Here is a 26,959-nt window from a genome sequence, read left to right as displayed (position 1 = left end):
GCTTACAATAAACATACATTATTTTTTATATTTCCTTTGCTTGTGTTTCTTTCTATGATTTTATATTGTTGTCATTCTTTATAAATACATGAAATGTCCCAATAAGTGTGAAATTTTAAGACTCGTTTGAAGCATAGCAACACGCATGTTATGTCTGGTTAAAGTTATTACGACATCGGCGACATATATGTAAATGATAATAAAGCTGTTTCTGCTGATGATGATGACAATCATTGTAATATTCATCCTGACATTTAAACATGTTTGTTACTGTTTCCACAGTGATTTATTCCTATTACGACATTCAGTTTACCAACTCGCACTTTCTTGAATGAGCTCGTTTACATGTAATACATGCACATACTTATTACAACTGCCGAACTTAATCAGAGGTGTGGGGTGGGGTGGAATAACCCCTTATCATTACCCATCCCGTCATTAGTTATGTAACCCGGTGAGAGTTCGAACCCGCGATTCTTGGTTTGTAGTCCAGCGGTATACGACAACTAATTATAAATAAAGACACATCAGCTAATAATATATGTAGGTTACTTAAATTAATTTGTTTAATTCGTTGCACGAACTTTTTTTACTATCGATATTCAAGTTATTATTTCACGTATTGAAATACTGCATTTTAATAACAGTTAACTTCAGACGCCATACCACTTAAACGTTCATATGTTTTGGTATCAAATTTGGTTGCAAACACATTTTTTATCAATACGAAATATTCGCGTATTATGTCTATATACATTGCATAGCAGACAGCAAATAATGAGTGTCCTTAATAAACGGGGTTCGGAAGTCCGCTACAACAATCCAATATTTGGCTGTGGATGGTGTCTAAACGAAAGTAGAGTTTATCAAACGAACTACCGCGCATAATTACATTGTTTTTACGACAGAGCCATGTTTGGCCGCTTGTGTACATATAATGTCTCAACAAATTAGGATTAATGTTTGAAGTTTGCGCAAACATTGTGTCCGTATTTGATTGTGATTACCGTAATCTTTAAAGAAATAATGAGCCCTGTTTACCAACAGGGCACCCGCGGTTGAAAGGGATTAGACGGGCGGTGACGCATACGCAACTCGTCCCGAATTGGCGACAGACGGCATCTGCGAATTCGTGCGTTGAGTATATGTGTCGCGTTCTAAGAAAACTGGGCATAATGCATTTGCGTTAAGTGTCGTCCCAGATTTGCCTGTGCAATCCGCACAGGCGAATCAGGGACGACACTTTTCGCTTTTATGGTATTTTTCGTTTAAATGAAGTCTCTTCTACACAAAAATCCAGTTTAGACGAAAAGTGTCGTCCCTGATTAGCCTGTGCTGACTGCACAGGCTAATATGGGACGACACTGTACGCACATGCATTAAACCCAGTTTTCTCAGAATGCGACACATATAGAAAACCATGCATACCTTCGACGATTCTCGAATGCGGAAACCTGAGAACGTCTGACATAATGACAGAGTAGAAAGTAGTTATAGTAATCTTTCAATTAATTGATTAGTTGTTTTGAAGGTGTCTTCGACAGAAATGTATATATATATATATATATATATATATATATATATATATATATATATATATATATATATATATATCCATCAAAAACGCCTTACAAACTTTCTAAATTAGAAGGAAACGTTGGAGGAACTTCCGTCAGTTGGTCCGTCCTGCTTTTTGAGCTAAGTTTAACTCAAGAACATCAAATCATATTTTAAAATGATGATAAATAAGATAATCACAAGGATGATGTGGCGGAGATTGTTAAGATTATGATGATGATGATGATGATGATGATGTGGTGGTAGTCGTGGTCTTAGGATTATAAGTAGTAGCGGCTATAGTGGTAGTAGCAGTTACAAGTTATAATAGTTTAAGGTATATAGTAGTAGTAGCAGTAGTAGCAGCAGTAGCAATAGTAGCAGTTATAGTAGTAGTTGTAGTAGTAGTAGTAGTAGCAGTAGTAGAAGTAGTAGTAGTAGTAGTAGTAGTAGTAGTAGTAGTAGTAGTAGTAGTAGTAGTAGTAGTAGTAGTAGTAGTAGTAGTAGTAGTAGTAGTAGTAGTAGTTGTAGTAGTAGTAGTAGTAGCAGTAGTAGAAGTAGTAGTAGTAGTAGTAGTAGTAGTAGTAGTAGTAGTAGTAGTAGTAGTAGTAGTAGTAGTAGAAGCAGTAGTAGCAGCAGTAGAAGTAGTAGTTGTACTAGTAGAAGTAGTAGTAGTAGTAGTGGTTGTAGTAATAGAAGTAGTAGTAGTAGTAGTAGTCGTAGTAGTAGTAGTCGTAGTAGTAGTAATAGTAGTAGTAGTAGTAGTAGTAGCAGTAGTAGTAGTGGTAGTAGTAGTAGTAGCAGTAGTAGAAGTAGTAGTAGAAGTAGTAGTAGTAGTAGTAGTAGTAGTAGTAGTAGTAGTAGTAGTAGTAGTAGTAGTAGTAGTAGTAGTAGTAGTAGTAGTAGTAGTAGTAGTAGTAGTAGTAGTAGTAGTAGTAGTAGTAGTAGTAGTAGTAGTAGTAGTAGTAGTAGTAGTAATAGTAGAAGTAGTAGTAGTAGAAGTAGAAGAAGAAGAAGAAGAAGAAGAAGAAGAAGAAGAAGAAGAAGTAGTAGTAGTAGTAGTAGTAGTAGTAGTAGTAGTAGTAGTAGTAGTAGTAGTAGTTGTAGTAGTAGTAGTAGTTGTAGTAGTAGTAGTAGGTTAATTTAGTTATTTGTTTTGCTTCTTCGTTAGTTAGAAAATACACCAAGGGACAAAACTCTCTTTAAAGACGGCATAATCATTGATGTATTTGTCTCCCCTGAATGAAGGTAAAAAAATAATATCCTAACAAGATTGAGTGGTTCTCTACACAGATTGTTCGCATTAAATCCATGGAATGAAAACGTGTCAAGCCCTTAGAATCACTCGGTGAGAAAAGACGTCAATAGCAAAATGACTAAAAATCATCTTTGAAACAGCAAGGGACGGAGGTTACGTATTTGAGACGTGAATCCGTTCATGGTCATCGACAAAGAGTTGAAATTATCGCCATGTGAATAATCTAAGTTCTCCTCTTAAATCCCATCATAAAAGAAGCCTTTCATTGCAAAATGACTTCAAATGTTTTTATTTCAAATATGCAAGACTTGGCGGTTTTTTATTTGATATATACCAATAACAATATCGACTGCTCTACAAAGATTATGACCATTGTGCCCTTGGGTAGATATAAGCCTAACAACGGGTTACGTATCATACTAAGGCGCATTTGTGTAAGTTGAACGTCACACGGCCCTCATGGTGTCACACGGCCCTCATGGTTATCGTGTTTATTAATATTTTAAAAATGGATCAGGCAACAAGACGGCTTAAATAATGGAACAATACAAGAAAACGTCTTCAGATTTGATAGTTTTAAATGTTGCTTTTAACGGTAAATACAGTTTTAATTTATTAGATTAAAGCAATAATTATATCCCTTTGAGCGCTGGAACCGGATTTTGAAGACCTTTGCAAACAGTTTGGATCCTGATGAGACGCAACAGAACGTGGCGTCTCATCAGGATCCAAACTGTTTGCTATTCTGATAGTATTCTTGGAAAAAAAATCGAAGAAAATGCTAATTTTAGAAATTCAGCAGACGACATTTTAGCAGACGACAAATTTCCCAGCATGCAAAGGGATATTCAATGCTCTTGAAAAGACAGGCATAGATGCTTCAAACAATTGGTTTGTAAATATCATAAGACTCGTATGGCTAGTATAACATATTTAATTCTTTTGTGCTCTTTTGCATAAAATTATTTCTATGGACCCTAAAACATCCAGTGCTTTCATACTGACATACACTGTTCAAGTACTTTGTAAAAATCATGTTTTATTTTAAAAAGTAAAATACACTGAGTTTCAAGAAGTTTTTAATACACCTGTTTAGTGTTAAGTCTTTTAATAATTATTTGCAATATTAAGCACAAATCACTCTGAGGATATATTTTGCTCAGTAAATATAAATCATTTGTTGATCACAACCTCAAACTGAATGTATTTTCCACTTACATTGTGTGATCACAACCCTGTAATATCTTTAATAGTTGCGATTTCATTCAATAAAATGTCAACTTTTTTTTGAATGTCTGTTTTTGTTATTTTTTTTATTGAATTGATGTCTTTAAAGGGACCTTTTTACGTTTGGGTAAATTGACAAAATTTAAAAAGTTGTTTCAGATTCGCAAATTTTCGTTTTAGTTATGATATTTGTGAGGAAGCAGTAATACTGAACATTTACCTTGCTCTTAAATAGCCATTATATGCATCTTTAATGATTTAAAAACCAAAACATTATAAAGCTTTGCAACGCGAAACGAATGAATAATTTTGAAAGTTCTGTTGTTGTCGTTATATTTTGTGAAACTACGAGGATTGCTTATATAAAGTATAAAATACATCGTACATTGTGTCAGGAAGGATGGCCGAGTGGCCTAAGTGGAAGACTTTTTACTCCAGGACTCAGTGGTTCGAGCCCTGCTGCGGGTTACTTTTTCTTCTTTTTCAAATTTTATTCTTGATTTTTTACTGGAGCTATTTAGATCCAAGGTTTACAATTATAAATATAAAGCATTAAATGCCAAACTTCAAAACGTGCCAAAATCTGTGAAAATGCCCCTTTAATTCAATTATTATTATTCGCATATATCATTAATAAACATTTATTTATTCCATCGTGTACGTTATAGTTTGTTGTCAAATAACACACGACCGGAAGTTTAGATGCGTATATTAAATCACGAGTGCTAGGTGTACTATTTTATTTGAAGTTCCGCTCACAAAAAAATAACCTACGGCTGTTCTGTCGATCAGATCTCCACCATTCTGACTTTCATTCATAAAATACAATCTCTTGCACGACGGTTACATTACATTCACCTCTGTGTTGGGCTCAGAACGGACTATTGCTATGAAAGCGTCTCATTTATGTCATGATCATTCCAAGCGTTCATCATTGAGGTTACAGAATACTAAACAATCTCTTGCACGACGGTTACATTGCATTCACTGCATTAAAAGAAACCATCTCATACCATGATATCTTATATCAGTCTTAATTCATTATTATAAAATTGATATGGTTTTTTATGTTAAGAAACCAACATACATACACACGTCGAAGCAATTCCTAACGTCACTCAAAAAAATATGTTCAATTGTTTACATTTGTGAAGTTCGTGGAATGATTCCATCTGCGTAAATGGGCAATAAATTAGTTCCAAAGACTTGCATTAAAACTCGCAAGTTTTTGCACGATTTATCGTACATTTAAAAGTCATATTTCTTAATTAATGCATGCGATCTTAAATATCCAATCAAAAATACGTTGAATGCGTTTGTTCGGTTTTATCTATTTTATAGACAAAATGGAGGGCTGAGTTTTCGCAGATTTGTTTGTGGTTACAATATACTAAATACTCGTTTCATGAAGGGCTGTACTCTCTAAAAAATATCATAGTTGACTCGAAGGCATGTTTTACATCTTAAACTATTGTTCGGGTTTTATCTATCGGAGATAATGGTAGGGCATAAATAGGTGTTCACGACCGAAACCCTGAAATATGATAAACTTGGAGACTTTAGTAAAGCCTTGCACTGAAAAAGGTTACATTCCACTAAGAAACGGCCGAAAAAAAGTTGCAAAAACAGTCGATTTTGATTAGCGTCAAGTTCTTTTTTGGTTTGAACATGACATATCTTTTTTATTGCATAAATCGATTCCGCTTAGAATGGCCTTTAAGAAAAGGTATGGTTATGGGGGTCTCTATGTGCAAAATGTTGCATTTATTTTCGCTCAAAGTTGTCGCTTTTACATTGAACTATATAGGGAAACTATTTAGTATATTGTGACCTAAACTGAGAGCAAGGAACGACAACTCTGCGTGGAGATTGTCATAAAATACCGGATTATTACGCTGGTGGAAAATGTATCGGCATATTTTGTTTAGTACTTACACTTCGTCGCTGTATCTAGTCACTTGCTCTGGTAATCACCCAGGATAGTCACAGCTTTCCAAGGAGATCGTCGAGACGTCTTCCCGGGGGGGGGGGGAGGGGGGAGGGCGTAATTTCCTATGTACGGGTTTACAGGGGTCTGCAAAAAATATGGGGTGTGTTTTTCGACTAAAATTATAGATATAGGTATGGGTTTGAGCATCTAAGTATAGATATGGCTATTGAAATAAAAAATTTGCTTGTATATAAATGCATATAGATTTGAAAGTATCGGTATCAAAATGGGTATGATAAATTTATTTCTTGTATTTGTATGGGTATCAAAAAGTAAACTTCAGTAGTGAGAAAGATGTAGAAACTTGATATTTCTAAAACAGACTGAACATCTCAAGTATGAATGCATATCTGATGCTTAATTAGGCAGTGTACTGCAAATGCACTTTTAAAACACATAATTTATATGATTATTAAATCAAAATGCAGAATAATTTAAACACACATTTCGGGGATGGTGCTCTGCGAGGATTTTAATTTATGCACGCATATAAAATGTTTATATATATATAATTTTTTATTTTATTAATATTTGACCATTCTCCGATGTTATGGATAGGGATTTCTCTGAAAACATTAAATCAATATACAAACGAACAAGAACGAATATCTTTAAAAAGCGATTGAAAAATACACATACACGTAGAGTAGGTACGGCTAGTCGTCTATGAACAATTAAATACAATAAACGCATTATTAATAACGGCTGCGAAAAATACAAAATAGTACATACATGTCACATTGATATGTAATTTATTAGTTATAAAATAAAAGTTATTGTTAACCTGAGAAAATATATTATTTCCTCCAAAACATAAGACATACGTCAATCAATAGTGACTCTTGAAATTTTCGTGCACGTTGATCACGAACCAAGGTAAGATAACTCTTATGTTAGTAAATCATGCATGAGGTTAAACTGTTTGGTTTGCTTCCCTTTGACTTGTAAAATGTATTTAAATTTATATTCAAACCCTCATATTAAAATAAATACATAGTCTAGATTGTATGCATATATTTTTTTCCCTACGACACACACACACACACACAACTAATTTCAGACTGGTGAGAGTTCGCCAAAGGCCATCCATGACACAAAGGAATTCGGAAGGAGCAATATCGGAAAACACAGTGAAGTTGCGTTATTTGAGGACTATGCTTCCAAGTGTCAAAACAAGTATCGTATTGGGAAAATTTAAACGATAAGAAAACTAGGAAAACATAGCGGCTTCATTGAATACAAAAGACCAGTGTCATTTACTGATCTGGACATTAAGGAAATAGCTGTTGTATTCCAGTTGTATAACGATCTCAGTGATGATACTATGGTTTAATGTGAAAATAAGTTAAGTGAAGTTAGGTGTTCAGACATTTTGTTTCCTTTAAACTTAAATTATAACACCGAAATTGACAGCTATTCACTTGAAGAGCAGGATGTTTAATGGATCAAAGGGGGGTCTAGAACAGAAAATAAGAAAAATAAGGTCCGTGTGTCAAAGAACCCCTTACCAAGTAGTTCTAGTTAAAATGAAGATGGACGTAGAAGTTTGACAATAGAACCTATTGCGTCCAGTGATGGTACACGAAAGTCTGTCCGCAAGAGGAAGGCAATATTTTACGAATCGTTGTAGCAATAATAGCCGCATTATAGTACAAAATACGTGATATATAAAATGTGTTCTGAAAATCACAATATGCTAATAAGGATGGAGTTGACCTTTGAAAATTAACCAATTATTGTGTTGTATGACTACAATAATCAGACATATTTTTAAATAGCCAAGTTGTATGATACATATCTGAACTTTACAAATAGACATATAAGAGCAAATTCAATAAGTATACTGTATTGATATGATATGATTGAGATTAAAATTCTAGTATGAAATGTGTACACTTTATCAAATTCTAGTATTGAAATGGGTCCAGTTTATCAAAATTCTTGTATTGAAATGGGTCCACTTTCTCAATGGTATCGTATACAAATGGGTCTGCTTTTTCAAAAATCTTGTATCAAAATGGGTCTACTTTATCAGAGTTCCGGTATAAAAATGGGTCATATTTCGGAAGTCTCAGTGGGACACCTCTACCCTAAAATGTGGGAAGTTACCCCCCCCCCCCCCCCCGGGAACGTCTTACTTAGGGAAAACTTGGACCGGAACCGAAGACCTCTTCCCGGCAGCCACCGGACTGCATTCTGGGTCAGGACGAGCTAGTCGAACCGGTCTCCACCACACTACTATAAACCTGATAAATGTTTTTATTTTAAATATGCAAGACTTGGCGGGTTTTTATTTGATATATACCAATAACAAAATCGACTGCTCTACAAAGATTATGACAATTGTGCCCTTGGGTAGATATAAGCCTAACAACGGGTTACTTATAATACTAAGGCGCCTTTGTGTACGTTGAACGTCACACGGCCCTCGTGGTTATCGTGTTTATTAATATTTTAAAAATGGATCAGGCAACAAGAAGGCTTAAATAATGGAACAATACAAGAAAACGTCTTAAGATTTGATATTTTTAAATGTTGCTTTTAACGGTAAATACAGTTTTTAATTCATTAGATTAAAGCAATAATTATATTCAATGCTCTTGAAAAGACAGGCATAGATGCTTCAAACAATTGGTTTGTAAATATCATAAGACTCGTATGGCTAGTAAAACATATTTAATTCTTGTGTGCTCTTTTGCATTAAATTATTTCTATGGACCCTAAACCATCCAGTGCTTTCATACTGACATACACTGTTCGAGTACTTTGTAAAAATCATGTTTTATTTTAAAAAGTAAAATCTATCTATCTTTCAATACTGCCGGAACCCCCTTGCGGGTACTATTGGCAGGTGCGCGTGTCAGTGCAAGAATAAAATGTTTAAAAGCATTGAAAGGGAGACTTCAAAGCATGAAAGTGAGGTGAAGATAAAAGTGTGATAGTGTTAAACAAGAAGAAACATATTTATAGGTTTAAAGTTGGTTAAAAACACTGTTTTGTGCATTCAGGGACGACTGGGGAGTAGAGTGGGGCTAAGGCAACGCTTGAACCCCTCTAGGTCTGCCTGCTGTACAACTGAGGCTGGTAGGCCGTTCCAAATAACTATGGTGTAAGGAAAGAAGGAATATTTAAAGTAGTTGGCTGATGTATGGACTTGTCTGAATGAGAGTGGGTGCATATGACGAGTCATCCTCATAGGCCTCTCAAGGTATGATGGCGGCGAAATGGCTACCAAGCCATACACAATTTTGTAAAAAAGGGTCAGTTGGGAGAGGTCACGTCGGTCCTTCAAAGTCTGCCAGCAATGTTCAGTCTGCATACCGGTAACACTGCTGTAGAATGAGAAGTCATTTTTCACCCAGCGGACTGCTCTACGTTGTACTTTTTCTATTTTGTCACTATTTTGTTTGGTATGTGGACTCCAGACAGAGGACGCATATTCTAACTGGGGTCTAACTAAGGTCTTATAGGCTACTCCTCTGATGTTTTCATTTTTAGTCAGTATATTCCTGCGGATGAAACCAAGAGATTTATAAGCATTCGTTGTAATGTTGGTAATATGTTTGTTCCAAGAGAGATCATCTGAAATGGAAACACCTAAATATTTAGCACTGTCTACGACTTCAAGTATTTGTCCATGTAGCCTGTAATTGAAGATGAATTTATGTTTTTTCTTAGAAATAACAAGGACTACACATTTACTAGGGTTAAACTCCATGTCCCACAGGTTTTCCCAATGTACTATTTTTTCTAAATCATTTTGAAGAGAGGCACAGTCTTGCAAGTTGTTAACAGCCAAGTATACAGCAGTGTCATCTGCAAACAAACAAACTTGAGAAGAGATAGAGTTAGGAAGGTCATTTATGTATAAAAGAAAGAGTAAGGTACCAATTACTGAGCCTTGTGGCACGCCCGATGTTACGGGGACTTCTGATGAGCATTCTCCTTACAGAACAACTGTTTGCGATCTGCCTATGAGAAAAGACTTAATCCAGGAAATTGTAGATTTGTTCACTCCATGTTGCTGTAATTTAAAAAGTAATTTAAGGTGGCTGACTTTGTCGAAAGCTTTGCTGAAGTCTAGAAGTATAAGATCAGTTTGATGACCATTTGCGAGGTTGCGAGCCAGTTCATCGACAAGTTGAATAAGTTGGGTTTCGCAAGATCGACGTTCCCTGAAACCACGTTGAAGATCATAGAAAATGTTATGTTTGTTAAAATGTGCTGTGAGGTTGGAAGCTACAATATGCTCTAAAACTTTGTAAAGAATACATGTTAGTGATATTGGTCTATAGTTGGCTGGATCTTCTTTATTTCCTTTTTTGAACAGAGGTACAACATTTGCAGAGGTCCAAATCTTTGGTAAGATGCCTGTGTCAAGAGATTTCTGAAAAAGAAGAGATAATATAGGTGCAATTTGCTGACGAAGATTTTGAAGGACAAGTGGCCTGATGTTGTCTGGACCTGCAGCTTTGTGGGGTTTCAGATTGGAAAGGAGCTTCAAAACACCGTTGACCGAGATAGTGATTTCTGGCATGATTGGGTATTTGCGACTTGAAGAAGAGTGAACATTAGAGTTCTCCAGGGCTGAAAAGCAAGATTGAGATAGAGTTAGAGGGGACATGGGGCTAAAAACTGACTGAAATTGCTGGTTCAGGATATTGGCTTTGTCTGTATTTGAAGATTTTGTTGCATCTGAAATTTTATCATATAATGTTGAAATACCGCATGCATGTTGTTTGGCGCTCTTGATAAGACTGAAAAGTTTTTTGAGCTGGATTCATCTGGTTCTCCATTTTGGTCTCTTATACCTAAAATATATTAAATGTAATTATTATATGATAATTGGATGGTCTTCTTGATCTGGTGTTTAAGATTTAAAAGTGTTGATTTAATTTTGCTGTTTCTCATTTTCTTCATTTTATTATGGAGTTTGTCCCTTTTCCTTATTAGGCGTTTGATGGGCTGTGTTATCCACGGAAGGGAGACTTTTGGACCTATTCTTTTTGTGGGGACGTAATCTGAAATTCCTGTAGTAATAGCATTACAAAATTTCTCCCAGATGACTTCCACTGGAGCTGTTGAGTAATTTGACAAAATATCATTAGACATATTTTCCATGTACTCTTTGAATCCATCCCAGTCTGCTTTCTTATATAAATGTACTGTTTTAGGTTTTTGACACATTTGTTTTGGTTTAACACTGGCTGTGAAGGAAACAATTTGATGATCTGAGATACCTGGATGACAAAAAATATTATTTATTAGTGTGTGATTTGTAGTGAGAAAAAGATCAAGAATGTTGTCGCCTCTTGTAATATCAGTAACCATTTGATTCAGTCCAAAATCTGAAAGTAAATCAATGAAATCATCATAAAGGTTAACAAAATTACAGTTGGGTTTAATAGATGGAACATGATCTGTACTCCATGATAATTTTGGGTAGTTGAAGTCACCTAGGATCCAAAGATTTCCTTTTAATTTACTTGCAAGATCTAAAGATTTTCTTAATTCCAAGGCGCTGTTGATGTCTGCTTCTTTAGGTCTGTAATAAGCTGCAATGTATAAAGGTTTACATGATTCGAAAAGCAATTTTATCCATATGATTTCGCAATCTGTTTTGAGTTGTTTTTGCTCGGTGGCTATGATGGTACTTTTGACGAGTATAAATACTCCGCCTCCTTTGCCTGATCTGTCTTGTCTGAAAGAAGAATAACCTAAATATTGTGGAAAAATTTCACTATCTTTGTGATCATTATGTAGCCACGACTCTGTTCCTACAACAATATCTGGTCGGTGGTGATCGAGTTGAGCTATAAATTCAGGCTTTTTATTAACTATGGATTGACAATTTACTAAAATAACTTTTAATTTTGGATACTGTTTATTGTATGGAACTTTACGATTTGTTTTGGCTGGCGTCCCGGTACTTTGTCGTCTTGGGTCGGGTAAGTCAGTGTGAAGGTCACTCAGAATGGAAAAGCTATTTTGCAAATCCACAGATAAAGATGAGTTGGTAGAAAAATTCACCGCATCACAAATCGAGCAAACCCAGGAGAACGACGCATCACGAGCAACAAGATCATCATATGAAGTCTGACTGATGTCCTGACAGCTGATGTGAAACCAATTTGTACAGGAGTCACATTCAAGGGCTGGGTCATAATCTCTTACCTCAATGCCACAGGAACCACATGGATACTGAGGTCCGGGGTTCTTTTCAACATCGGGAGACATGGACATAAGTAGAATACATAAATAGAGTAATGACATGTTACGTGATGGTTTGACTGGTGGGGTAGGGCCGCATCGACGCATTCTTTTCAAAAGACTAGCGCAGGCGACTGTTCTTGTTGGACGTAAGCTATGAGCCTGTTTACTCATAAAAGGACGAACTGTGTCAGCCTCTGACTGTGGAAACAACCTCAGACAGAAGACTGTTATGAATACTGGTATCAACATACCTGTATACATCCTGCTTAGAGATATGTAAACAAACAAAAATGGCGGGTGTTGAGGGTCACGGTCACGATTTTACCTGTGTCATTGTATGTAAACACCAAAAGTGGAAAAAATACGCACAAATGCTGCTAGGTATTCACTGAGTTTCAAGAAGTTTTTAATACACATGTTTAGTGTTAAGTCTTTTAATAATTATTTGCAATATTAAGCACAAATCACTCTGAGGAAATATACTGCTCATTAAATATAAAGCATTTGTTGATCATAACCTAAACTGAATGCATTTTCCACTTACCGTGTGTGATCACAACACTGGAATATCTCTAATAGTTGCGATTTCATTCAATAAAATGTCAACTTTTTTTGGAATGTCTGTTTTTGTTATTTTTTATTGAATTGATGTCTTTAAAGGGACCTTTTTACGTTTGGGTAAATTGACAAAATTGAAAAAGTTGTTTCAGATTCGCAAATTTTCGTTTTAGTTATGATATTTTTGAGGAAACAGTAATACTGAACATTTACCTTGCTCTTAAATAGCCATTATATGCATCTTTTGATGATTTAAAAACCAAAACATTTTAAAGCTTTGCAACGCGAACCGAATGAATAATTTTGAGAGTTCTGTTGATGTTGTTATATTTTGTGAAACTACGAGGATTGCTTATATAAAGTATAAAATACATCGTTCATTGTGTCAGGAAGGATGGCCGAGTGGCCTAAGTGGAAGATTTTTTACTCCAGGACTCCAGGGGTCAGTGGTACGAGCCCTGCTGCGGGTTACTTTTTCTTCTTTTTAAAATTTTATTCTTGATTTTTTACTGGAGCTTTTTAGATCCAAGGTTTACATTTATCAATAAAACTTCAAAACGTGCCACAATCTGTGAAATTGCCCCTTTAATACAATTATTATTATTCGCATATATCATTAATAAACATTTCTTAATTCCATCGTGTACGTTATAGTTTGTTGGCAAATAACCCACGACCGGAAGTTTAGATGCGTATATTAAAGGGATCTTTTCACGCTTTGGTAAATTGACACAATTGAAAAAAGTTGTTTCAGATTCGCAAATTTTCGTTTTGGTTATGATATTTGTGAGGAAACAGTAATACTGAACATTTACCATGCTCTAATATAGCCATTATATGCATCTTTTGACGATTTTAAAACCTAACAATTATAAAGCGTTGCAACGCAAAACGATTGAATAATTTGGAGAGTTTTGTTTTTGTCGTTAAATTTTGTGAAACTACGAAGATTGCTTATATAAGGTATAAAATACATTTAGTATGTGTTCTCGGCGGAATAGCTCAGTAGGTTAAAGCGTTTTTACTTCAGGACTCTGGCAGGACTCCAGGGGTCACTGGTTCGAAACCTGCTCCGGGCAATGTTCTTTTCCTTTTTTTAAATTTTATTCTTGATTTTTTACTGGAGCTTTTACGATCCAATGTTTACATTTATCAATATAAAGCATTTAATGAATAAGTTAAAAAAATGCCAAAATCTGTGAAAAGGCCCCTTTAAATCACGAGTGCTAGGTGTACTATTTTATTTGAAGTTCCGCTCACACAAAAAATAACCTACGGCTGTTCTGTCGATCAGATCTCCACCCTTCTGACTTTCATTCATAAAATACAATCTCTTGCACGACGGTTACATTACATTCACCTCTGTGTTGGGCTCAGAACGGACTATTGTTATGAAAGCGTCTCATTTATGTCATTATCATTCCAAGCGTTCATCATTGAGGTTACAGAATACTAAACAATCTCTTGCACGACGGTTACATTGCATTCACTGCATTAAAAGAAACCATCTCATACCATGATATCTTATATCAGTCTTAATTAATTATTATAACATTGATATGGTTTTTTATGTTAAGAAACCAACATACATACACACGTCGAAGCAATTCCTAACGTCACTCAAAAAAATATGTTCAATTGTTTACATTTGTGAAGTTCGTGGAATGATTCCATCTGCGTAAATGGGCAATAAATTAGTTCCAAAGAGTTGCATTAAAACTCGCAAGTTTTTGCACGATTTATCGTACATTTAAAAGTCATATTTCTTAATTAATGCATGCGATCTTAAATATCCAATCAAAAATACGTTGAATGCGTTTGTTCGGTTTTATCTATTTTATAGACATAATGGAGGGCTGAGCCTTTCGCAGATTTGTATGTGAGAGCAAGGAACGGCAACTCTGCGTGGAGATTGTCATAAAATACCGGATTATTACGCTGGTGGAAAATGTATCGGCATATTTTGTTAAGTACTTACACTTCGTCGCTGTATCAAGTCACTTGCTCTGGTAATCACCCAGGATAGTCACAGCTTTCCAAGGAGATCGTCGAGACGTCTTCCCGGGAGGGGGGAGGGAGGGGGGGGGGGGCGTAATTTCCTATGTACGGGTTTACAGGGGTCTGCCAAAAATATGGGGTGTGTTTATCGACTAAAATTATAGATATGGGATAGTGAGAAAGATGTAGAAACTTGATATTTCTAAGACAGACTGAACATCTCAAGTATGAATGTATATCTGATGCTTAATTAGGCAGTGTACTGCAAATGCACTTTTAAAACACATAATTTATATGATTATTAAATCAAAATGCAGAATAATTTAAACACACATTTCGGGGATGGTGCTCTGCGAGGATTTTAATTTATGCACGCATATAAAATGTTTATATATATATAATTTTTTATTTTATTAATATTTGACCATTCTCCGATGTTATGGATAGGGATTTCTCTGAACAAAATTAAATCAATATACAAACGAACAAGAATGAATATCTTTAAAAAGCGATTGAAAAATACACATACACGTAGAGTAGGTACGGCGAGTCGTCTATGAACAATTAAATACAATAAACGCATTATTAATAACGGCTGCGAAAAATACAAAATAGTACATACATGTCACATTGATATGTTATTCAATAGTTATAAAATAAAAGTCATTGTTAACCTTAGAAAATATATTATTTCCTCCAAAACATAAGACATACGTCAATCAATAGTGACTCTTGAAATTTTCGTGCACGTGGATCACGAACCAAGGTTAGATAACTCTTATGTTAGTAAATCATGCATGAGGTTAAACTGTTTGGTTTGCTTCCCTTTGACTTGTAAAATGTATTTAAATTTATATTCAAACCCTCATATTAAAATAAATACATAGTCTAGTTTGTATGCATATATTTTTTTCCCTACGACACACACACAAACAACTAATTTCAGACTGGTGAGAGTTCGCCAAAGGCCGTCCGTTACACAGAGGAATTCGGAAGGAGCAATATCGGAAAACACAGTGAAGTTGCGTTATTTGAGGACTATGCTTCCAAGTGTCAAAACAAGTATCGTATTGGGAAAATTTAAAGGATAAGAAAACAAGGAAAGCATAGAGGCTTCATTGAATACAAAAGACCAGTGTCATTTACTGATCTGGACATTAAGGAAATAGCTGTTGTATTCCAGTTGTATAACGATCTCAGTGATGATACTATGGTTTAATGTGAAAATAAGTTAAGTGAAGTTAGGTTATCAGACATTTTGTTTCCTGTAAATTTAAATTATAACACCGAAATTGACAGCTATTCACTTGAAGAGCAGGATGTTAAATTGATCAAAGGGGGGTCTAGAACAGAAAATAAGAAAAATAAGGTCCGTGTGTCAAAGAACCCCTTACCAAGTAGTTCTAGTTAAAATGAAGATGGACGTAGAAGTTTGGCAATAGAACCTATTGCGTCCAGTGATGGTACACGAAAGTCTGTCCGCAAGAGGAAGGCAATATTTTACGAATCGTTGTAGCAATAATAGCCGCATTATAGTACAAAATACGTGATATATAAAATGTGTTCTATAAATCACAATATGCTAATGAGAATGGAGTTGACCTTTGAAAATTAACCAATTATTGTGTTGTATGACTACAATAATCAGACATATTATTAAATAGCAAAGTTGTATGATACATATCTGAACTTTACAAATAAACATATAAGAGCAAATTCAATAAGTATACTGTATTGATATGATATGATTGAGATTAAAATTCTAGTATGAAATGTGTCCACTTTATCAAATTCTAGTATTGAAATGGGTCCAGTTTATCAAAATTCTTGTAGTGAAATGGGTCCACTTTCCCAATGGTATCGTATACAAATGGGTCTGCTTTTTCAAAAATCTTGTATCAAAATGGGTCTACTTTATCAGAGTTCCGGTATAAAAATGGGTCATATTTCGGAAGTCTCAGTGGGACACCTCTACCCTAAAATGCGGGAAGTTACTCCCCCCCCCCGGGAACGTCTTACTGAAGGAAAACTAGGACCGGAACCGAAGACTTCTTCCCGGCAGCCACCGGACTGCATTCTGGGTCAGAACGAGCTAGTCGAACCGGTCTCCACCACACTACTATAAACCTGGTAACTGACGCATCCGAGCCAAAAAAGAGTGGTATTATTTATGCCAGAGGTTTCTGTTCTTCCACTATATTTATTTACAAATGGACACACAATGTGAATATCGTGTTGAATGAACTATTTTGAACGAAGCATTTATATAATCAAAGCGCTGTAGGCGCTGAAGGCCTGGGGCTAGATTTAGTGTGTTAGGGAAGAAGTATTGTCCGAATTTCTCGATTTGTCCGAATTTATACGGATTGACACTAGCGGTTGAGTGCAGAATCTCAGAGACTGTAAGAAAAGACAATATTTGTGTATATACTACACTGTACATAGACGGTGGAGGACTACACGATACTGGTGGTGGGAACGATAACCTTTTGTTCAACTTAACAGATCTGGTAGAGGTTCTTCTACATAGGCGGTGTAGATATTCAACAAAAACTACATGGCCGCAAAATGCTATTATTGTTGGCGTCAAATAAATCTCTTTCAATAGTCTAAAATAGCTTTTTATTACATAGTTAACAGATCAGAAAAACACTCATACTTCCTTTGTAATGTGTATAAAAAGAAAATCCACTTACCCTGATAAAGAACGGTGTACAGATTGTTTACTTTATCTCACGTTGAACTTTTCGCGCTCGATTTTCGCGCTCGATCTGCGGAGTGAAATACCATATCCGGTTACTTCGTCTATTTCCGAGAATGATCGTGAATATTTTTTCTGGAATGTCTTGTTAACGCAAAATAAAATAAAACTATTTTAAAATATGTGTATTAATACCAAACATAAGGTCTTCAAAAAATGTATCAGAAAAAAAGTCTTCTTACTGTCTCAGTAAACACTCGTATCTTTTCTGCCTAGACCGTCAAGTGAGGAATTTATTCTCGAATGAATAAGTAAACAATAAAAGCTATGTCGTAGCAAATGCCACGCAATTTTGCTTCAATAATATTTTGTTACACTTTGTATGAAACTGTCATTGGCGTCGCACTGGAGTGCGGCGACTAGTATGTAATGCGTTTGTTTTCGCTTATGGGAGGAGAAGTTCTTTTACGGATCAATGTATATATTTTTGATTTAAGAATATCTTGCTTAGTGGTGATTTTTTGTGCAAACTAGTGTAAATAAGTACTGCATTTGTGCCTATTACATTTTTTACAATATTTATTGCCAATAATGCAAAGCTAATTGTTTTAATTAATTACTGATCACAGGGGAAAGATCACAGGGACTGGGCAAATACGCGAAACTTTCTGGTTTTGTATAAAAACAAAACATAATCAAAATATATTTATTTAGTGGATTTTCTAACAATAGCGCAGAGTTTTGCTGTTCAATTTTGGTTAACGTGTATTTTCTTCAATTTAACAAGACGACAGCGACTACACGGTTTATTGCTTTATTGATAACCGTTACACTACAGTCCCTTATTTAGGCAGTAGGTGCCTAGTGAGATCGGGAATAGTCGGTCGATATCGCCGTATTCGGAAAGTGTTTCGGCTATAAGCGATATCTACGGTTAAGTCCGGAAATTATACAAATTACACGAAAGAAATTTGTATTTTTTTTATTTAAGAGTTAAATTTGATTATCTCTTTAAGATTTAATAACTATACAATACAAATATAAGTTAAACTAATTCGTTTTTGTAAAATATTTGTGTTCATGACGTCACGGTTGTTGACATTTTCTTAGCAAAATGAAAGTGCGAAATAAAAGCGAGCGATTTGCAAAATCGAAAAAGAAGCAAACACCGATCGACAACGTTGTGTTCGAGAACAATTATTCATTAACCGAGCTCTGCGATGGCGATTTGTGTGAAAATGACCCACGTAAAAGCTATTCGCATTTGCTAAATGGCGTCAAAAGAGTAAGCAGAAGTGGGTGGGGGGATGCAAACAGATTGATTGACTCGTTGAGCTGGAGGTTTTGCTAAACAAATTACAGTATGGTCAGTTTTGTAATCTGTGTCCCATTCCTTTGACAATATATAACATTGTTGGCGAACTACAAAATGGCCTCAGTGGTTATTTGTACGTTGTTTGTGAAAACCCTGACTGTAGAAAAGTCAACCATGTTGCTTATGGAAAGCAGCACCATTTCAAGATCAGGGGAATGCCATGCTTTGACGTAAATACCAAGCTTGGAACCGGTATGCATGTCTTCCTTTTTCAACCCGCCATTTCTATCAATGTTTAATCATTGTACAATTCTTACACATTTTCAGACCAAAATTCTGAGCTATTCATATAAATGGTGAATTTTTTTCACAAGCGATAATTTGAGTTCAACGACTTGTCAATATGTAATGTGCTTGTTGTGCTGAAAATTGATTTTTCTCATAACCAACAATCATATAAGGCGTCAGAATGAAACTTAAAGGGGAATTATAAAATTCATGAAATAAGCATTGTGTGAATTTAATTTTGAATTTCAGTTCGAGGTACAGTAATGCCTGATATTACTCAGGTTGCTGATGTGCATTTGAAGACGGGTTTTAAGTTCTCGACATATGTGAAGACAACAGTGCCAATTTCTTCCGAAGCTCAGAAAGTGATTGGCATCTCTGTTGATGATCATGGCATAATGCGTGTAAATGGTGGAAGTGTTGATAGTATATCAATTAAAACTTCTCTACATGATTGTATGATGTGGCTTGCAATGTTTCCCAGAGCCATGTTTGTTGCTCATAATGGGCGCAGGTTTGATTTTCCGGTTTTGGTTAGTGCATTGCTGAACACACACTGATTTGAAACGTTTTGTAATTGTGTAAGCAGTTGTGTTGACTGCCGGTTTTCAAAAATCGTATCCTGGACAGTCACATAAACAGGAAGATCTAGTGAACGTCTTCTCCAGGCAACCTGCAACGCCCACAGTGCTCCTGATTATATTGAAGCACTGGGATCTTTGCTTAAAACATGTAAAATTACTGACAATATTGCCCACATCTTTACTGTTACTGCAATCCATAATTCAGTTTGTTTAAGTCATGAAAAGCCTTAAAGGCAAAGAACATTAGATTGTTAGACGTGCTGTTGCATAGAGGAACTCTAAAGCGACCAACAGCTGAAAACATTGCGGGATATGGACTGGCCTTGTGTCATTTGTAAGCCATATTTTCTAGTTCTGGAGAGGATGACTATAGGGATACTTTCATTGCTAAAAACAATGAGGGACTACCAAAAGTCACAAACGCAAAAAAATATTTTATCTGAAGTGGTCCCTAAAATCGGTCAGTTTTTCAGTGACGAAAAGTGACGGAACGAGATAATATGGCTTTCAAATGACACGCGGCCAGTCAAAATCACGCAATGGCTTTAAACTGATACCAAATTATGTACATCTAGTTGTCATTAATCTGGCTGTTTTTATTAAAATATAAGTTGTATATTATTGTGCGACATGTTTAAATGTTTAAAGAAACATGATAACTTATACATCTTTATGCTACGTAATATTGGGACAACTTTGACACTTTGTGGTGAACTGCGCCTGTATGTTGCCTTTTGACTTTAGGTGACCTTAAGATTGTATTATTAGCTCGGCTGTTTTCGGAGAAAACTCCGAGGTATTGTCATAGCCTCTTCGCCGTCCGACGTCGTGCTAAAACCTTTACATTGGCTCTAAAATTAAAGTGCTTCCACCTACAACTTCATATGTACATGCACCTTGATGAGTTCTACACGCCACATCCATTTTTGGGTCACTAAGTCAAAGGTCAAGGTCACTGTGACGTCTAATATAAAACTTTAACTTTGCCTCTAACATCATAGTGCTTCCACCTACAACTTTGAAACTTCATATGTACATGCACCTTGATGAGTTCTACATGCCACACCTATTTTTGGGTCACTAAGTCTAAGGTCAAGGTCACTGTGACCTCTAATATAAAACTTTAACGTTGCCTCTAACATCACAGTGCTTCCACCTTCAACTTTGAAACTTCATATGTACATGCACCTTGATGAGTTTTACACGCCACTCCCATTTTTGGGTCACTAGGTCAAAGGTCCAGGTCACTGTGACCTCTAATATAAATCTTTAACTTTGCCTCTAACATCATAGTGCTTCCACCTACAACTTTGAAACTTCATATGTACATGCACCTTGATGAGTTCTACACACCACACCCATTTTTTGGTCACAAGGTCAAGGTCACTTTGACCTCTAAAATAAAACTTTAACTTTGCCTCCAACATCACAGTACTTCCACCTACAACTTTGAAACTTCATATGTAGATGCACCTTGATGAGTTCTACACGCCACACCCATTTTGGGTCACTAGGTCAAAGGTCAAGGTCATTGTGACCTCTAATAAAAATTAAAAAAAATCTGACAAGCTTTCGCAGCCGAGCGTGGCACCCGTTATGCGATGCTCTTGTTAATGTATTATTATATCAATATTAATTCAAAGTTAGCTAAATTTCTTCACATGTCATGGTTTATAACTGTAGCTTTTAATAAGCAAATAGAAAACTATTTTGGATATAGATTTAATCCATAGAAAACGCCCAACCGAGTCAAGGGGTAGGTGTATTCAACCAAGTATAAAAAGTTAACCGGCTGGTAAAGTTTTAAAATTTTGCAATTAGTTGTGATATACAATTTACTATGTGGAAATAATAACAAAGAGTGTTTCTGGAAAAGTACCCATTAGGCTCCCACTACCTTAATATCTTAGTTAGAAGGTGATTTTTCAAGCGGTTCCGTAGTGTAGTGGTTACACGCTGGCTTCACATGTGAGAGGTCCAAGGTTCGAGCCCCAGTAGAATCAAATTATTTTATTTGTTCTATGTTAACTTTTTGTTTTAATGTAGACATTTTAGTTTAAATAAATATGCTGTTTTATTGGAACCATTTTTTGTTTTTATTATGCCCATGAAATATATGTGTGAGAGGGCGGGGGGGGGGGGGGGTTCGTAAACACAGTAAAACCTTCTTTGTTCCACTATCCTAACAAACACCTAGTTACTAATAAAGGCGCTATAGAGCGCGAAGCGCGACACGCATTATTAATTGTAATAATGAGTCGTGATAAAGGAAGCAGCCGCTTATCAATGAGGAGCACCATCACAGCACCCCAGTCTCATTACTGTCAAGTCCTCCTACAGTTTTTTTTTAGGAACCACATATAGAAGGCCGCAGGCCTGACCCGTATCTTGCCAGTGGTATGAACCCTTTAGTATGGACGTTTAACCCCGCTCACTATCCAGCGTTTAAACTTCCGGGTTTATATTTAAACCGACTAATAATAGCTTATTAATATCTTAGTTAGAAGGGGATTTTTCAAGCGGTTCCGTAGTGTAGTGGTTACACGCTCGCTTCACATGTGAGAGGCCCAAGGTTCGAGCCCCAGTAGTATCAAATTATTTTATTTGTGTTCTATGTTATCTTTTTGTTTTGATGTAGACAATTTAGTTTAAATAAATATGCTGTTTTATTGTAACCATTTTTTGTTTTTATTATGCCCATGAAATATATGTGTGCGAGGGCGGGGGGGGGGGGGGTTCGTTAACATATTAAAACTTTTACAGTGTTTTCATATCAATGAGTACTCAACCCCTATCGAAAATGAGCAACGTAAGAATAAGTTCAGAATCATCTCCCCTTGAAGTTGAGAAAAATATGAAATAACGCTTACAAGATGAAGCAGATTTTTTAAAACCTACACAGTTCTGTTCCATTAATGAAAACTGCACACGGATGCCATTAAAAAAAGGAAACCAATGTAAATAAAATGAACTATGAAATATTTGGGGGTTACAACACAAAATCATAGATAATGGTTATTTGGGGGTTATAACACAACATCATAGATAATAGTTATTTGGGAGTTATAACACACAATTATTGATAATGGTTATACCAGTATCTTTGTCTATATATTAATATTTACAGTAGACAAAAATCGTTCCATGTAACTTCATTGAGTGCCTTTTACAATGAAATTCCCGACGCCCTTTGATGCTTTGCATCAATACTTATCTTGTGTTACATAGTTATGTGCTGTATTTACAAGGCGGGTTATTGAGATTTGCGATGAACTACTTTTATTGCGCATGAATTAAGTTGTAAATCGGAGTTTTGGGAAATTGGATTTTGGCAGCCAGCCAATTAGGATAGGCTCAGAAATTTGTAGCATTACTATGGCATTGGGGCTACGCCCCAGGTCAAAAATCAATTAACAGTTTTTGAATTATACGTGTCGCGGAAGAGAATATTGAATGATTTAAATAGTCAATTATTTTCTGTGTCTTAATCACGTGGTATTTTTTGTCGCAGCACAGGTCATTTAAATCCGGGGCTTTATATTTAAAAGGGAAAATAAATCTACTGCAAGTAAAGTAGGATATCGAGAGTCCAGTACACTATCACACGTCTGTTGACGTGACCTCGTTGGCAGTTCTTGCTAGTACAGCGGGGTTAAATTGGATATGTCTTGGAAACCTTCTTTTGTTCTCAACAGGTAGCGGCGATCTCTTATGTATTCTCAATTGCACGGGTGATAACAACGCAATAGTATAAGGCTAAGTTTGTTTATATTCACAGTTCTCAAGTTATAAAACGTTGGAAGTGAGTTCATCAATAAATACAGGTATACTATGGATAACGACACAAATATTTCATAATCGCTAAAACCGAATATAAAAACAACTAAATATAACAAGAAATATCTTTAATAAAGATATTCGGCGTAAATGGTGACTTTGAAATAAAGTTTGAAATTTACGTTTCTAAATAATTCAATTGAAAACAGGTGTTTTTTTCACTTGCTTGTTGAATATTCACCGCATGAAATGTGCGTTTTTATAATGAAACCACACATAAGGGTTAGTACATTACAAATATTATACGGGAGTTCACATCATAAATGTCCTCTATTGTTTTATTATGAGTTTTATTTCTTCACCATCGAAAAATATGTATGTTTATATGAAATTTACAAGCAGTATCCTTTCGACACATTCAAATCCGCGTCATACGAAAATGGGTCTTATGGCATTTCGGCCAGCGTAGATCAAGCCCAGCCTGTGCATTTTCTAAGTCTTATCAGATGCAATGCTGTCCGCTATAAAATCACTCAAGTCTTTTAAGTCTCATTATGTATCTCCTTACCAGACTGAGAGATGCACAGGCTGGGTAGGCTATAACTATGATGGGCGCATATGGCGAAAGATCCATTTTCTGACAAGTACATTACAAAAATTTAGCCATAAAAACAAATCAAGCATCTTCAAATGAATATAATAGTTTCAGCTAAATTTATCATGATTCGGAAGTTAAGTATTAATAAATCAATTGTTTATCATTAGAATGATCTTTGTCTGAAATAACATATTTCATCCTTTATGAAAACTATGTGATATGAGATTGTTTAATTTCACTACATATACCATAATACTAAATGCATTTAATAAATATTAGATGCCCTGTTTTGTACTTCTATTTTATGTGGGCTTTGGTACTATCTACCATGCATTCACCTTTTATGTATCTTAATTCTGTACATCAATATTACAAGTAACATGTGTATGTAACTATTAATTATCAGTCGCACCTTTTGTCCTTCTGGGCCCGTATTTACCAAACAATTCTTAGACCTAAGTCTAAGAATAAAGGAAATTCTTAAAATCAGAATATTCAAGAATTTCTTTAATTTTGAGTCAAACTCTGCAGTAAACATCTCTATCTATATTTTGTTAATGACATTATCACCAGTGGAGGCCTGTATATATTCAAACACTGAATACATTTTCTTGGTTCTAAGTCTGTTCTTTATTCTTAAGTCTAACAATCTGTTGGTGAATACGGCCCCTTATAAGAAAAACTTAAAAAAAAGTTTATAAAATAGAGCTCAAGTGTTAGGTTAAGTTAAAACTATATTTGACTTAATATGAAATAGTTGATATTGTTTTAAACTCCCCAGAAATCTTGCCTTTATGCTGTCGGGTAAAAGGAACATTTATTATTTATTTCATTTGTTAATGTTTTTAATTAGAAAGTCAATGATATGTAAATAGTTTGCTCTTTGTTATGTTTATGCATGTCATGTTAAACTTACATGAATAAAGGTGTCAACTGATGTTGTATTGTGTTTATCGAGACATGAAAGTGAGAAGGTTTTGGGTCTTCACCGTATAAAACTGTTCATTACAAAATTAAAACTAATTGTAAATATATCAATTTATTTCATCTATGTAAGTAAATGTGAACACTACCATTTAAGCAACAAATGAATCGATGTTACTAATATAATAGAAACAGAAAGTCATAACAGTATTAACAAAAAGTTCAATACAAAATTTAAACTGAAAATGTATAACTTATTGTATAGAAATTAAATTGATTAATGAAACAAAATTTCAACTACATGTAAACAATAAATGAAAGTTACCAAAAAATAAAAGGTACAACAAAAGCTAAATTGTGCTTAGTGAATAAAAACTATTATGCTATATATAATTATGCTTATAAGTGATAGTAAATTAAAAATGTATAATAAATGTAAAATAATGTCTCATAAAAATGTAACAGAATATCCATCAATGCTGGAATCACATTTAATTGGTATATTATTTTGTAAAACAAATATAAAAATAATATGTAATAAATAACTCGACAATAATTCACATATTCTATTATTGTTTCTCTAGAAATACATTCATGCAAACTAAACAAAGTAATTGATATTCAATTTATAAAATGAAATTTTATTCCATGATACAGTTCAGATCAATTATAATTCACAAGGAAATGCATACAAAGACGGAATTTTCTTTAACTAATGAGCAATACATGTATACATTACCCTGTGATAAGTTGAGTATTTTAAATAATGACAATTAATTGCAATAACTTTTGTCCAGGAGTGTTTATCACAGTTGAGTTACCTTAAATTAACATACACCATTACGTAGTGTAACAATAAACATAACAATTTAAACAATTAGTGTATTTTGAACATTGGCATTTTAAATACAGTGTTATAATCGCGTTATACTTCAACTACAACAATATGAGCTTGTACTAGAGAGATATACTAGTTTGTAATAAACATCAATAATACAGTCCATCAAATTAAATTTTTTACATTTAAAAAACATTCTATCAAACTAACATTTTTACATCACTCAATTTATACTACATATACAATTATTTTCCACTTAACACGTTTTGAGATGTCAACTTCGAACTCGGATTTTATAATAAACTCCGAAAAGTCTCTGGAAATTAAACTTAAAGTTCTATCATACAAAATATCGTAAATAATGCTACTAAACATTTAAGTTATAAGGACATTCAAACATTCAAATAAAATCAAAGAATGGAAGTTTTTTGCCGATAATTAAAGTATCAACACCACAGATAATTACAGTATCAGATAATTAAAGTATCAGATAATTACAGAATCAGATAATTACAGTATCAGATAATTGAAGTATCAACACCACAGATAATTACAGTATCAGATAATTACAGTATCAGATAATTACAGTATCAGATAATTAAAGTATAAACAGCACAGAAAAAGCTATCCTCTGATTAATGCCTGAGGTACAATGTCAAGTAACCATGCACATTTGTTCTTGTTGCCTACCCCAAATACAAGTACCATATCCGTCTGTCTTTGTTGCACCATACAACCTTGAAGACTATGGAAGTTTGTTACCAATTAATTTAGCGACCTACTAATTGACCCTAATGCAGGCTTCCAGGGCTCCATCATAATTGTAACAACTTCTACTGTAGGCTGCATGCTTGGCTCGTCTTCTGGTTACCTCCAGCAGGGCTTCGGTCTTGGTTTTGCACTGAACGACCTTCATTAAACACATTTTAGAATTATAAACAAATATTGCATTATGTACCTTTTGAATATCGTTGATGGTCGGGCTGCATAGCCCTTGAAATTTGATTGGATGTTGGGCATGAAACCCTTTTTACCGCCATTTTTCCCCTATCTCTGATTTAAGTAGGGCAGTTGTCAGTTTCTGGTAAAAATATGCTCTTGTAAACCAGCTGACCAAGGAAAAGTGGGACTTG

The 26,959-nt window shown here is 34.9% G+C and overlaps 2 protein-coding genes across 5 annotated transcripts in view; one reads left to right on the top strand and one right to left on the bottom strand.

Moving 5' to 3' along the window:
• The window catches only part of LOC127881364 (protein Wnt-9a-like), a 67,334-nt gene extending 67,306 nt beyond the window's left edge, over positions 1–28 (top strand). For all 4 annotated transcript variants that reach the window (XM_052429147.1, XM_052429149.1, XM_052429148.1 and 1 more), the window contains one exon: positions 1–28. This exon is cut by the window's left edge and continues 1,185 nt beyond it. The gene's annotated coding sequence lies outside the window, so the exon portion shown is untranslated.
• A 23,595-nt stretch (positions 29–23,623) lies between these two features.
• LOC127881358 (uncharacterized) overlaps positions 23,624–26,959 on the bottom strand; it is a 90,594-nt gene continuing 87,258 nt past the window's right edge. The window contains exon 22 of the mRNA XM_052429129.1: positions 23,624–26,736. Within this exon, the coding sequence (XP_052285089.1) occupies positions 26,660–26,736 (77 nt within the window). The 3' untranslated portion in view covers positions 23,624–26,659. The remainder of the gene's footprint in view (positions 26,737–26,959) is intronic.

This window comes from Dreissena polymorpha, chromosome 5, assembly GCF_020536995.1.
Source record: "Dreissena polymorpha isolate Duluth1 chromosome 5, UMN_Dpol_1.0, whole genome shotgun sequence".
Taxonomy (NCBI): Eukaryota; Metazoa; Mollusca; class Bivalvia; order Myida; family Dreissenidae; genus Dreissena; species Dreissena polymorpha.
This window is presented reverse-complemented; position numbering and strand designations above follow the sequence as displayed.